Here is a 14,173-nt window from a genome sequence, read left to right on the forward strand (position 1 = left end):
CTGATTGTTACGTAGATATGATTGTAAGCATTGATTCAATGAACGATTCAGGCAGATTTATTTAAATGAAAAACACAATAATTTTCAAATTTTATTTAGGTGTCCATTTTGATGTAACAACGGAAAATTAACACGCTTTTACAAACCAGTAGCAAAGCTAATCGTTTTCGTTAATATTAACTATGGGTTCAATTACTATCGGACAGGGCACCTCTACCGCCAGGACCAGAATTTGTGCGAACAAAAAAAATTGTCATAACTTAACAATAATTTGCGATTTCAAACAATAATTAAATACTTACCAAATCAAATTGTACAGGTTTTTAGATCGATAATATAAGTTCTACATCTGTGTTCGTTTTTATTGAATTCGATAGGATTTCAAGAAAAGTCTGAGTTTTTTTTTTGACTGACTAAAGACAAAGATCTATCGTTGTTAAAAAGCAGGAATGGCTTCTGAAGCCACTAAGTAGGGTGGTTAAAGATTTTTGGTATTCTGTATTTATTCTAGGTGTAAAGGTAATAAGGTGTTAAAATTTGAACGTAAGGGGAAAATTGCTGGATTTTTGGAAAAATCCCTGCTATAGTATTTCAGGTAACAGTCCTGAGGATTGCGGAACCTGAACAAAGATGTAGAACTTATCATATTCTTTATATAACTAATATTGCACACGAATAAATATTTTTCGACTCATCACACTGAAATGAATGGTAGGAATATTGTAGATTATACACAACATCCATAGATAGTGTTACTATTTACTTAAGATTTCGAAAGAAATTAAAAAATGCCGCTCAAAATAGTCAAATACACAGACATTACTTGGCACATTATTTGTATACAATATTAGTTATTACAACTCAATTTACATCGAATCTAACAAAAATCACTAATTGAATGTGTATTTGGACATCAATTTAGGAACAACAAAAATATTTTATTCAATACAATCTACTTAAACATGGAGTTTGATTACAGGATCTTCTTGGGTATTTGTTCATTTACTAATCATTTTATACGACTTATGCTATGAGCAAATTAGATGCCTAGTGTTTGTGCAGGGATGGATTAAGAAACTGTAAAGGTCGATTGAAATGGTTGACTTGTGTGGGTCTGTTTCCCTTTGTCAATCTCTGAATACGTCCCTGCACCGTAGCATACTAGTTCTGGAAGGCACTATTGCCTCATTTTAAGCTAACACTTTCCATTATGATTGTATGCTACGTCACAAAATGCAATTACATCATTAAAGACATGAGGATCGGATAGAGCCTATATAAATCATTTCTAATTACCCTGTCTAAAGAACTTTTATATAAATTATTCGTAAACTTTTCAATAAATTAAAATAACAAAACATAACAAAATAATTATACAGAAATGTTAAAACAGCTCTTGACAGCATTTAATGACATGGGAAGCTGTGCTATTGATTTTTTTGGAAAATGTTAAGGTTTCACAGTTTAAATTTTAACAGCCTGTTACTTATGTTTTCTTTATTATTTTTAAAACATGAATCAGTTTGAATGTACTTGTTTGATTAGCACTCAGTAAAAGTAATTTAATTTATTGTAACTGATCATTTTATAAAACTGTATAAATATTTTCTATTGTGTAAACTGCTTTTGAATGTGTTCTCAGTTATAAAATGATCACATACATAAATTTTTATTCATTCACAACTTTTTTACAGTTTTGATTTTTCCTATGATGTTAAACAGCAAACATATGTAACAGGTAAGAACTTATGACAAATATATCAAAAACTGCTAGCCTGTTAGAAAACTTTAGTTCCAAGGTACTCGCTTAGACTGAACACATTTTCACTAAGACTTTTGACTAATAAACAATTATTATAAGGAATAACATTAAAAATGTATTAGTGTCGAACAAAGTTTTAAAGACTATATACCATTCCGATATTAACCATCACATTGATATTACTTAATTTTTTTATAATTAAACAATCCTATGGATTATTCTATATTCACAAGGTAGTCTCATTCACAGCGCATCTAAATAATGCAATCATACAGGATTATGCTAACAATCATTAGCATTAAATTTGTCTAATTTTCCTGTTACGGGGACTGTGCTTACACCAATAGTATAAACATACATTCTATTATTGTAGACAATTATTAATACTTAAACATAGTAAAGGAAAGTAATGCTACAAGGTACCAAGTCACCTCAACTACCATCCCGCTACAACTTCAGGAAGGTACGACTGCTTTACGGGTATAAACAAAATTTTCATTACAATTATAAATTTTGCATACATAACACAGTATGGATTCACCAATTATCACAAAATCATATTTTATCTCAACTATTTAGATAAAATGTGATTTTTTATTAAAAATCGGACTGTTTGAAACATTTACCTCTGATTCTCTTTATAATGTTGTCGTCTGGAGTTAATTTCCAGTCGAATGACCTACATTCCTCGTCTACTTCCTGAGATTGCGATTCAAACAAGTCTCTAGAGCGATGTCGTGGCAGTTCAGGCTTACTTTGCCTCTCTACATGTCTGTAGTTCTTCTTTTCAATGTTATTGCAGAGAGGGCGAGGTGTTTTCCACGAGGGATCACCCGTGGACCTCTTCAATGGTCCATTAGGCGGTGAAAAATAGGAAAAGAATGGACTAGAGGTTTTATTCTCCTTCTTTTCCTCATTCGGTATTTCGAGAAACGAGAATGTGTAATCAGCATCGTAGACTTGCTCGCGCACATACGAAGTTATATGGTGGCGCTTTATAGGCGAATTATTCAATTCATTTCGCGGTTCGGCAAATCTCATCTGAGATTTCTTCACGAACATAATAAAATTGTAATATCTCTCGACACTTTCAGCGCATTTGAAACATATTGTGTTCAAGGTGTCATTTTCTTCAATTATGATTTTTAAACATACGAAAATTTTCTCGACCATATTAATTCTTCGACAATAAGTGCCAAATAATGACGCGTTGAATTCGCTCTCTGATAAACATAAACGGCAAGATTTTCGTGTTATTTCCATATTTTAAGCGTTTATAAAAATACGACAGTAACTTTATGCAAATAATTTCAGTTTACCGCCAAAACTGTTTGTCAAAAACACTGCGAGGTGATTGGTCGGCTTTATGAAGGTGCGTTCGGAAAGTTTTTATTTTCACTTGTCTAACAAAAAATCCGTAACAAAAATATTTTTCTTCGGCCAAAAAACACTACAATGGACGGCTTTTATTCGTGTTGTGTATACGTTGCCATTGTTCAATGCTAATTGTTTATAAATTAAAACGCTATAACGATACTTGTTACGGATTAACACGTATAACATATTAAACGATCCTATTTCATATATTGAACGTAAACGGTCTGGTTTCACATTATATTACAATTTATAATACATAATACGTAATATTAGTATAATAATATTTGGAGATTATGGAGTTTGTGTTAATAATAAAATGCATATACGTTGGGGCTAAGAGTTGCATGGCAAGCTAATGAAAAGAAGAATACCTTTAAAATTAATTAAAAGTTACAAATATTATTTCACGAAAAACTTGAACGTTTATAGAATAACTACATTAAAATATTTTACTATAGTCAACGATTCGAGATTTAATTACAATTAAAATATCAAACAAGAATGTAAATAAATTACTTCTGTGGATATATTATAAAAAAAACATATTATTTAAACATCATTAATAAATATCTTAACGAAAGCAGAAAATTCAATTAATAAAATACTTAAAGAAATTTATGAATCATTTAGATTGTTATACTCATCCCACATAATTATAATTAAATTAGTAAGCAATAGTGAACATATAAAGAATAAGAGATTTACTTTTGGAATAATAAATTAAGACTAATAAAATTATTAACTAATATAACGGGTCCTTTTTTTAAATTTATACGAGGAAAATATTACCACTTCTACTGAGTCTGAATAAATTCCTTTTAGCATTTTATTGTGATCGCGAAGATAAAAACTGTTAACTCAAAACCTACTCATTGTCATTCGTCAATTCTAGATATCACAAGCCACCGCACTCCTATTTAATAGACAGTAATTGTTTACGATTAAACAATAAATACGTAATACAGTCGATGTTATTTTAAGCGAAGCAATTTTTTTCTTCATTTTTTCGTTTGTCAGTTTAACACTGCAATTCAAAATTTCCTACTTTATTGTTTTAATGATCACTGTAAATTGAGACAGAGATTGAAAGCTGATCAAATGAAGCTCTTATGGATTTTGTTTCATATTTCTGTACCTAACAGGTACACATTGAAAGAGTCTTTGTCACATTTCTTACGAAGTCCGTTAACATATCTTTCATTATAATAATATTACAAATTAGATATTTAAGTTTATAATTCACTGGATATCGGCACACATCTTTGTAAGGCTACACGATAATATGTTGAGCAGTTAATCTTCTTAATGCAAACATCTTAGGTACAGATTAGTAACCAATGCATCTATTGACATTTTCTGTAATATGAAACATTTTGAATGGTTAAAATCTCAATTTACAGTTTCAATGTCATTTAATCGACTAAACGTTGTCCTCCTCTTTCTTGCCCCAGAATTTATCAAACCTAGTACGAGCTCTTTCCAAGACCTCAGATGCGGTGAGACCTCCGGTAGCTGGGGTCTCATTGACCACCGTGGTGTCAACAACACCAGGGGCAATCTGTGTTGCCTCAGTTGACTTTTTGATCACCTCTTTTTCTTTAATCGGCTCCTGGGTCGGAGTCTCCGGTGTCAGCTCATTGCTGGTCATCCCATTAACACCGTTCATCTTATTGATGTCTAAAGTCTTGGTCTCGTCGATAGGAGTCAGGCTTATGGGCGTAGTGGGCGTCTTATCGGTGCGCTTGCTAAGGCTTGTTGGTGAGTCGCTCTTTTTCAGCGACCTTATTGGCGACATTTGCTGGTGGTGGATCGGAGCGATTTCTGTAACAGCATTTGATGGGAGTTACTTGTATGTCGCGGTTCTTGAGCTATTTTAACTGAGAGCTTCATTAACATTAGGTAAGCAACTGCCCGCTCATAAACAACAAATCTAAGTGTTCCATTATGAATGCACTGATAATACCAGATATTGTCAATTTCAATATACGAGTAAATATACGATATTATTGAAGCTCCCAAAAACATCGAAGAAGCACATGAACCCTTCACCATCTCTTACACATACAAGGCATAAAGAGAAGATGAAAGCTGAGTACAGTCCTAGTGTTAGCCTATTTCAGGATATTTTTGACTATTTTGATACTTACCTAAACCTCCTTCTTACATAATTGCAGTATCGTACTATTTTAATTAAAATTTATTTAGCCAGAAAGTTATAGATTTAGCTGACAGATATAGGATTTTCCACCTAGGCTTCACTTCATGCTACCTTCTAGAAAAGGTATTTTGTAATATCATGCTTTTAATCAGCTAACATATTATAGTTACTGATTCCTCTAATCCATTTAACAGACATGCAGGCTATCGTATCATTTCTAGAATTTATGGATATTTTAATGTTATGAGTCGCATGATAGATTAGTATAAACACATCAAATGAATTTTTTTGTTTTATCGAGTACACTTAGATATGTTATATTTGAATTGTTTTCTTAATATGGAATAAATTCAACCGTTTATCTTGGTTTGATGTTATATAACGTATAAGACTGCATATTCGCAGTTTTGTAATGATTTCTTAATATTATAACAACAGGAAACCAAACTAAGTTGGTGTGACTATATAACATAGTTCAACATTATAAATTATCTTTGCCCCTTCAGCTATTATGTGTATACTAGAGGAAAATAGATATTGTGTGCCTTTTGGTATATATTAGCATCACAATACTGTACGTAACGCTATTATTGAGGTAAGAATAAACATAAAACATCGGAGAAATACTCGATAAAATCCAAAAATATGTTCAATTAGTTTATACAATGACGACCTAATTAACTACTAATAGTTGAAACAGACAAGCTAAGTAGCGTTAAGAAGAATGAGCTTTCAAAGAAGATGCTATGTCAATGTACTACAAAAATAAACTAGCATTTTCGAAGAGATTAGATTAAATAATTCGATGGAACATTAGTTAGATAAACAGCATCTTCCTGGCGTAAAATAAATAGACAGCATGCAAAAGTGAACGATCATGAGATGGTAAAACAATATAATCCAAGTGCCATACAGTGACAGTGTACGCAAACATCGAAACAGACACACACAGACAAGTGTATACATACGTGTTCGACGCCTCAGCGGAGTACGGTCAAAATAAAAAAGCATCTTAATTATTGGAATAACACAATTTAATCATGAACTATTCAATAGATATAATATAAAACAGATTATATATTATCTGGTGTCGATCGTGTGTCGTGCTTATGTGGTAGTGATCTCTATAAGACGTCGGACGGGTCGTGTAGAGGTCACTGTCCCATTGCTATCTGTCACACTCATTAAAACGTGTGTATGGCCGATGGTCTAGGCGGTGGCGGTGGTCGTCGTACCTGCCGTCTTCACGGTGGCGCCCTCTTCGGCCACCGAGCCACTCTTAAACTCAGAGCTAGGGCGCTTAATGCTCTCATCTGAAATATGGTGAGCGAGTTGTATGGTCTCATGTGGTGAACGTTACGTTCTATGTCCACGGAGAGTTTAATATTTTGACAGATTGATTTTTATTGGCAAAGGTAAGCGTAACATTCTGCCAAACATTTCCGTGGATTTAGAACAGTTCAAAGAAAACGTGTTAAGATGATTACAAAAATAAAATGTATAATAATGAGTATTATGATGAGTGTATGGCATTTTTACTAGTCTTCAAAAATGCACATGATTTATTGTGTTGGAACTTCGTGTATGTTGCAAGCTCTACGCTGTTTCACAACTATCGTGGGGTGTCACTCTGATGGAATGATTTCATGATCATCATGACTCGTGTAACTGACTGGATGATGTAATGGTTCATTTTCAACCCCAATCGCTCATTTACATTTTACAAGTAGTCATTCTTAAAATATTTTCTCTAAAGAGTATCTTAGTCAGAAAAAGAGGAAAACGTGATTTTTTACACAATAACACCGCCACCACTTTGGGTAATTTTAAAAATCGAATCTATAGCTTATTGGTAACCAGAAAAAGATACTCCTTTATACATATTATATAAAGTGAAACTAATTTTCCATAATAATTAAGTTTGCTTAGTCAATCTATATTTAACTTGAGAATCATTGAACAGCAAATCGATGTAACTGAATTATTTTACATTACGTTTTAAAACCAGATTCGGATAAAAAATCTTATTGTAAATATGTAGAATTATTCTATATACAGATCAAGAACAATATCTTCTATTGCCTTCTATTATGAAAAGTGGATTATTAATTAACAATCTATTCCTTATAAGAACCAGATGCGAACACTCGCAAAATGTAAAATTAGTTTCACGTCAGTATTCTAAAATTAATCTAGCTACATCGGTCAAGAATCAGTCCTCAGGGACTAATCTAAGGGGCACTGTTGGTCCAGGGGCCGTTGTGGACCACACCGTCATAAGAACGCTGTAAACCTATGGGCCGGACTTAGGTATCTACTTTAGAATTCTGGGCCACAGGTTCAGGGCCTCTAAACACTACGATAACGCCTCGGCACTCACCGCTTTTAACGTTTTGCGTGACGGTGAAAGTTTTTCCAGTGTCAAGTGGCACGGTCCAGTTGACTGGGTCGGGAGAGCGCATGTTCATTTGCTCGGGCGACTTGACTCGTGTTGGCTCCGGGGGCGATTTGACCACGGGCGAGTCGTCGAAGAAGTGGTCCTTGGCGACGGACGCGCTGCGGTGAGACGGGATCTCGTCGTCTGGAAAGGTTTGCGGTATGGTTTAGATATGTTAACATGCCCCCTAGAATATGGTTTAAAAATACGACACGGAAGTGCGCGTTGTTTAATTATAATGTCTGTGATTGGTCGACAGACCAACGCATGAGTCACGTGTTTGTCTCTCCACCAATCACAACAAAACGACGCGAACTCTCGTGTCTATGTTTATTTTACATTGTATGGGGGCTGCTTTACGTTGCCCTTATCGGATGATATTTGCTTTTTGACATCCAATAAGCAATTGACATAGTCTAAAAATGCGTGTCTCTTTTGTGTCTGAGACACGGTAGTTGCATATTTTTTTTATGTAATGTTTATTAGTGGTAAAAAACATTACGAAGTGAAGGGAATTTATATTTTTTCAGTGATATGGAGTTTGTTATCTACATTTAAAAAGAGAAATACACCACTAGTATTTAATTACCAAAAATAAAAATAGCGCTATCCGCTGACGTTACTGAACATATAATCAAAAAAAAAGAAGAAAAAACGATGTTATAAAATGATGTCCAAAAAAGGGCAATTTTTGGTCAAAAGTTACATCAATTTATTATTCTAGTTTTGTAACATCAGTCAATTCATAAAACATGTCAGTTTTTACTATCTGATTGCAATTCATTAAATCATGTTTCTTACGGACATTCAGTATTAATTAATGAACGCCAGTCAAGTATGATCTACATAGTATTTATTATATGTATACTACATCTTGTGTCGATAATTTTATGCAAGAACATACTCGTCATATCTTTGTCATTTAAATATATAAAAAAAAATCTGACAGCGCACTTATATCTTACCTCTTCTACATTCATATTTTTTTTAGTATCTACTTAATTAAAAACTATTGGTGCATAAATTCTATAACGTATATTCTCTTGATAAATACCTACTTAAATACATTTTAAACTTTAACGAACAATCACATAGAAACAAACTTAAAAATCAAATTAAAAACACAGTAATCAATAGATTACAGCTATAAAGAAAACATCGAAAACATATAACACCAATTCAAACACATTGCATGCAAAGAATTTTGATCATAATGTGTCTAATGCTATCTACCAACACACATTGAGATTTTAAAAATATTAAAAATGAGTCGCCATTTATATTGTGGGTCTCCTTAGCCCATGGTTCAAGACATACTTACTCATACTCGCAATTTAGTTTATGTACTAAACTAGAAAAATATGCTTGTAGTTAATTTTGTACAGTTTATGATTGCTTTTCTGGTCACTTATCTTCTTGAACATCTTAAATATGAATACCTGTTTACCTTCTCCCTGATCTACTGAATATGCATTTTATGTTTCGAGTACCTGCGTTATAGTGTATATAAAAGTCAAGGTCTCAATTTCCTAAGCTGTAAATCCAAAATCTGTCCCAAGATATAGAGAATATAACGTGAAATATACTGCATGTGTAATGTTTGAATTCCTCTGACGTTTAGTTTGAGGATCTTCGCTATAGCTGTGATGCAAATAGATCGACATATGATTTATTATGTTCTTGTAGTTTTCATTAGTTCTAAAATGGAGCATCCAAACAAAACCACCATGTAGAATTGACGCGTCTATAATTTACAATTTCCACCGATGCCTTTCCTTTATCTCTGTTTCGCAGCACCCCAGTGATCTACAGGAACGTTCACAGCTAGTGTGTGGTGCAGGGTGACCAGGGGTGACACACAGACGCCACAGACACACAACGTGAAGCCATACCCGCTGGTGCTCGCTCGCCGCGGTGACAATATGTTGCGTTGACGCACTGTACCCTACCAAGGTCAAGCTCTATCCAAATATAAGGAAACCATCTCTTTTTTATTGATGTATGTGCTAGTAAATTGCTCAGAAATTATAGCCGAAAACGTTTCATTAATAAGTATATATACAAGTAAAATTATATTTGCAAATGTCAACAATACTATTGTATAGTAAATAAATTTTGTACATGTGTCTTCTTCATGAAGATATGTGAAACAGTGCATATAACCTTTGCAAAGAGTAAAAAAGAGATGGTAATTAATAATAACATCGAATTTCTGAAGCCACACGAGGCCAAACACTGCCAATTCAATGAAGCATTGCACTAAAAGCTGTACACAGAGCGTCGACGCAACAGTCACTTGTTACGCACCCAATCGTATCCCGACTTTGGATACGCTCCGACTGCGGCGGCCCCTGGGCGCGTCGGCCTTGGCCTCAGAGTGCCCCTCGGTTGCCCCGGCCCCTGTTTTGCCCGGCGCTGACGGCGACCGCCCGCCCCTTGACGTCGACCTAACTCTATTACTACTCCCTTTATTCAACGGCAAACCTACAAGAAATTTTATCTACTACAGTTCATTTATGGCTTCGGAGAATTTGGCTCTGGGGCGGGATGTGTGGTTTGAAGGGCCGATCCAATTATGAATTGCGCGGGTTAAAAAAATCAATGTTTATAAAAATAATTATATAAGTAATTAAAATGATTTTGTATATTATTTGGCGATTAAATATTCATGTTAATAACGATAAATAAACTGAATTTCAATTTACCGATATAGTTTTATTCATTTAATGTAAAGAAGAAAGATAATATTTATATTTCAAGAAACTCAGTACCACTTTAAAGGAGTTGCTCAGACCAATATTTTCCCAAAACTAGCTCATATTTACAACGTGATTCTAAATGAAAGAGGGTATATACTAAATGAAATATACTATACAACTAAATGAAAGATGTGAGGTCAAATGAAACAGAGCCATGTTCTCAGTATAGCCACGCGGGACGGGGACAAGCATCAGGCAGGAACACAACAGTTCATTATAAACATAGATTAGCACTTTATTTATATCTAGAAGAAAACAGACATTAGTAACCCTTTGACACTAATTTAAAAAATCTAATTTATTATTTTTAGTAAATTAAATTTGTACCCTGAAACCCATCCCAATGACTAGTCATGCGAAATGTTTTTTTGGCTACTGCTAAGCTTTGCTGGCAACACTAACCGGAAGGCTTGATGGGCCGCGGGTGAGGCTCGTGGCCGTTGGGCATGAGCTTGACGTGCGCGGGCGCAGGGTCGGCCGAGCGGGGCCGGCGGCGCGGCGAGCGGAATGCTGCGTTCTCGCCACTCTTGACACCTGGAAGTCAAGAAAATATGGATAAGTTAAATAGGCTATAGATAACATAATTTTGCGTTGTTGAATACTGAACACTCTACCAAGATAGAGAGGTCCATTTGGGGTTTTAAGATCTAATACTTGGATAGTTACAGTTATTCAATTAAAAGTGTTGCTTCATAGGTAATAATTTAAATATGACATAATCTTTAGAATACACTTAACTACCTTGTAGAAATCAGACTGACAAACCATCATGACGATAAACGATCTCAATCGCTTTTTCGATAGATCACAAAAATTAACCAATCAGAATAAAGAGTTTTTTGACATTACAAAATGACCTAATTTGATTGGTTCATTCTAGTGATCGGATCGAAAATTAAAATTAGCATTGTTTATTGAAATCAGCCGTATGTTATCGATGGTTGAATGACCTTCACGACCCGATAATAAGGAGCAGATGTATTTACTGACAGTGCTGCAATAGCGAAAGGTCCATATAACCCGATTTCTGTCGGCTTCTCTTTATGTAGAATTAATGTAGAATCTAATTATCATTAGAACGATTTGCAGACCGTAATTTATGGATATTAGTATTTATATGTTGTGTCGGGTTTCCTTTCATATTTAATATTAATCATTATTGTTTTTAATTTTAATAATTTTAGAGATTTTATAATTTTTATATATTTTTTATAGTTCCAAAATATGTCATGTCTAAACTACTTATTTTTTTTGTTCGATACGTTTATGTCTTTCTTTCTTTTTATTTTCTTAAATACTTAATGCATGCTGTGTCTCCTTAGATGTAAGATGCACATTGTTTTATACCATGTTTTATTTTTATGTTAAGCGGAAATTGATTTATGTGTTATCTTTTTGGAGAACTTATAATAAATAAATAAATATTTCACCTTTCGCTACTGCTGTTCTGGTACCTCAAATCCCATCGATAATAACCTCACCTTCCTGTGTAGCTCCCTCATCGAAGCTATGACCCTGAAGCTTCTTCCTCTGCTTCTGCGGCGAGGTCTTATGAGGAGAGCGCTCTAGAGCCTTCGTCTCCTGGAGCTTGGCGTGGATGGACTGGTGCGGCGCCGATCGGAACGACCTGAACTTCTTCGGGGAGTGGCCCTTGGACTCCTTGCCGTCTTTTTCATCCCGAGGGAGAGCCCTGTTGGCATGGAGGTTTTTTGAGCTTCAAGAAGACAAGACAGGAGGTGTTTATGCCTCTCACGTATCCGAGGACCTTCGTCTATTCTTAACTAACTTTCTAAAAAGTAGGGTTTTCAATTTGTGTTTTTGTATGTCTCTTTTTATATTGTATTTTTATTTTTGTATAGTATACAAAATCTATTTACATCAGTTTGTTTACTTTATAGAAGTTTTATTGATAAAAATATTAGATCAATTTTCCGCGGAACGCTATTTACGCGATAAAGACGAATTCGTGGCAATAGTAAGACGTATGAGAGAAAAGAGGGTAGTTTATCATAAACTAAGCTGAGTCTTTCCAAAACTCCGAACATTTCAAATTGTAACGAGACGTTTTAGATAAATAATTAATAAAATCGGTGTAGTTTTATGATACGAGTGTCTTATTAAGATATATTATAATAACAGAAAACTTAATTTTTTTAGACGACTCTAATTAATTCTGCATTTATTTTATTTATTTATGCTAATATTAAAACAATTTGGCTATCATTTTTTGCGTATTTATGTAATAATTAATTTTTAAAAATTGTTTAGAGTCTTAGTGGTGGCCTTGGAGTAGAAAAAAACATTGTTTTCATAAAGAAGTAAACCAGAATAGTTAATATATCTAAAATTGTTTGTGGCTATTGTAATCGATGAAAATCCTCCAATCTATAGTCATAAACATATCACACCACATTTTATGGGCGGTCCATGGTTACTGATCATATTTCCGCCTTATCTCTCTTTAAATAGAGTTTAATTTACAGATACTACATAAATATTCCCAAATCATATTTCATACTAGTAGGTACTAAAATATGTTCAATCTTTATGTTTCGCATTTTCGCTCTAACCTTCGTGGTAGCAAGCTAGCGTGTTACTATCTGACTATAAGCAGCGTCAGGATATGTCGCAGTGAAACTGTGTAGGGCATTTAGAGAAATATCCGATGATGCCTTTATGTAAATATTCTAAATATTTCATGGAACGGCGATAATATGGAAAATTGTTTTGGGTTTAATATAAGAGTAACTAATTATGATTTAGGGTATGAATTCCGAAGTTATATTATTTAGGAAGAGACAAATTTGAATATAGCGACATCTAGCGAGATAACTAAACTCAGAGCTAATCCGTGTCAGTATGACAAAGGGTTGGTATCATAATAACATAATATCGTTTCGAATACTGTTAAATAGGTATTGAGAGTATCTAAGTTTGTAAACTCCGGGAAAAGCAGAGATTGGTAGTTAGGTGTACCTGGAAGGTGTCATTTAATTTGGAGAGAATGAATATTCTTTTCTTCTAGAAAAGGTAAGATAGCATTCTTCAATATTATAACATGAGATATAAATAATGTATTCAAAATAAATGTAATTTAATATAAGTATGTCACCGAATATTTTTGGAACGATATGATGGTTTTAGCACACTTAATAGGCTTCCGCAAGAGACAAATTTAAGAGGTCAAGGATAAATAAATGTCAAGGGTGACTAGGTCAAGGACATCTGGACGTCAATGGCGTCTGTAGGTCAAGGGCATCTGCAGATCGCCCGGATGTTAATTATTAATAATGACAGTTTTGGGGACACACGAGTATTTTTTTAAAATTGCTAAAATATTAAACATTCACGCATGATTGCCTTCCAAAGCATAATTATTAGTTATTAACCTATAGCAATAGCATCACAATTAAATATATATTTAGTTTTTCTGCGACATATTACATCGGTTTGAGCCAGCGCCACAAAATGCTCAATATGCTAGTTTTATGTTAGTTTTATTAGATAGAAGCTTGGTTATATGCTTATGTAAGCAAACATGGTATTGCCTGGCGGGTTCTGCTATCATTATTACAGACCACTCCCATTTTACGACGTCGTAAACCGTTCGTGTTCAACTCAATTCTTATCTAGGTGATGCTATCCAAAGCCTAGACTTATGCTATACCTTACGTACTAGG

At 34.0% G+C, this 14,173-nt stretch overlaps 1 protein-coding gene across 8 annotated transcripts in view; it reads right to left on the minus strand.

Annotated features, from left to right (window-relative positions):
• Positions 1 to 78: 78 nt before the first annotated feature.
• The window catches only part of LOC115442954, a 95,546-nt gene continuing 81,451 nt past the window's right edge, over positions 79 to 14,173 (minus strand). For 6 of the 8 annotated variants that reach the window (XM_030168172.2, XM_030168167.2, XM_030168159.2 and 3 more), the window contains 5 exons: positions 11,975 to 12,183; positions 10,896 to 11,027; positions 10,042 to 10,218; positions 7,678 to 7,878; positions 79 to 4,960 (listed from right to left, as the gene is read on the minus strand). In XM_030168172.2, coding sequence (XP_030024032.1) covers positions 4,560 to 4,960; positions 7,678 to 7,878; positions 10,042 to 10,218; positions 10,896 to 11,027; positions 11,975 to 12,183 — 1,120 coding nt within the window. In that variant the 3' untranslated portion in view covers positions 79 to 4,559. Of the gene's footprint in view, positions 4,961 to 6,309; positions 6,611 to 7,677; positions 7,879 to 10,041; positions 10,219 to 10,895; positions 11,028 to 11,974; positions 12,184 to 14,173 lie in introns of those variants that run through there. The other 2 variants (XM_030168171.2, XM_030168169.2) reach the window with 2 other exon arrangements.

Source organism: Manduca sexta, chromosome 3 (genome assembly GCF_014839805.1).
Source record: "Manduca sexta isolate Smith_Timp_Sample1 chromosome 3, JHU_Msex_v1.0, whole genome shotgun sequence".
Classification (NCBI taxonomy): domain Eukaryota; kingdom Metazoa; phylum Arthropoda; class Insecta; order Lepidoptera; family Sphingidae; genus Manduca; species Manduca sexta.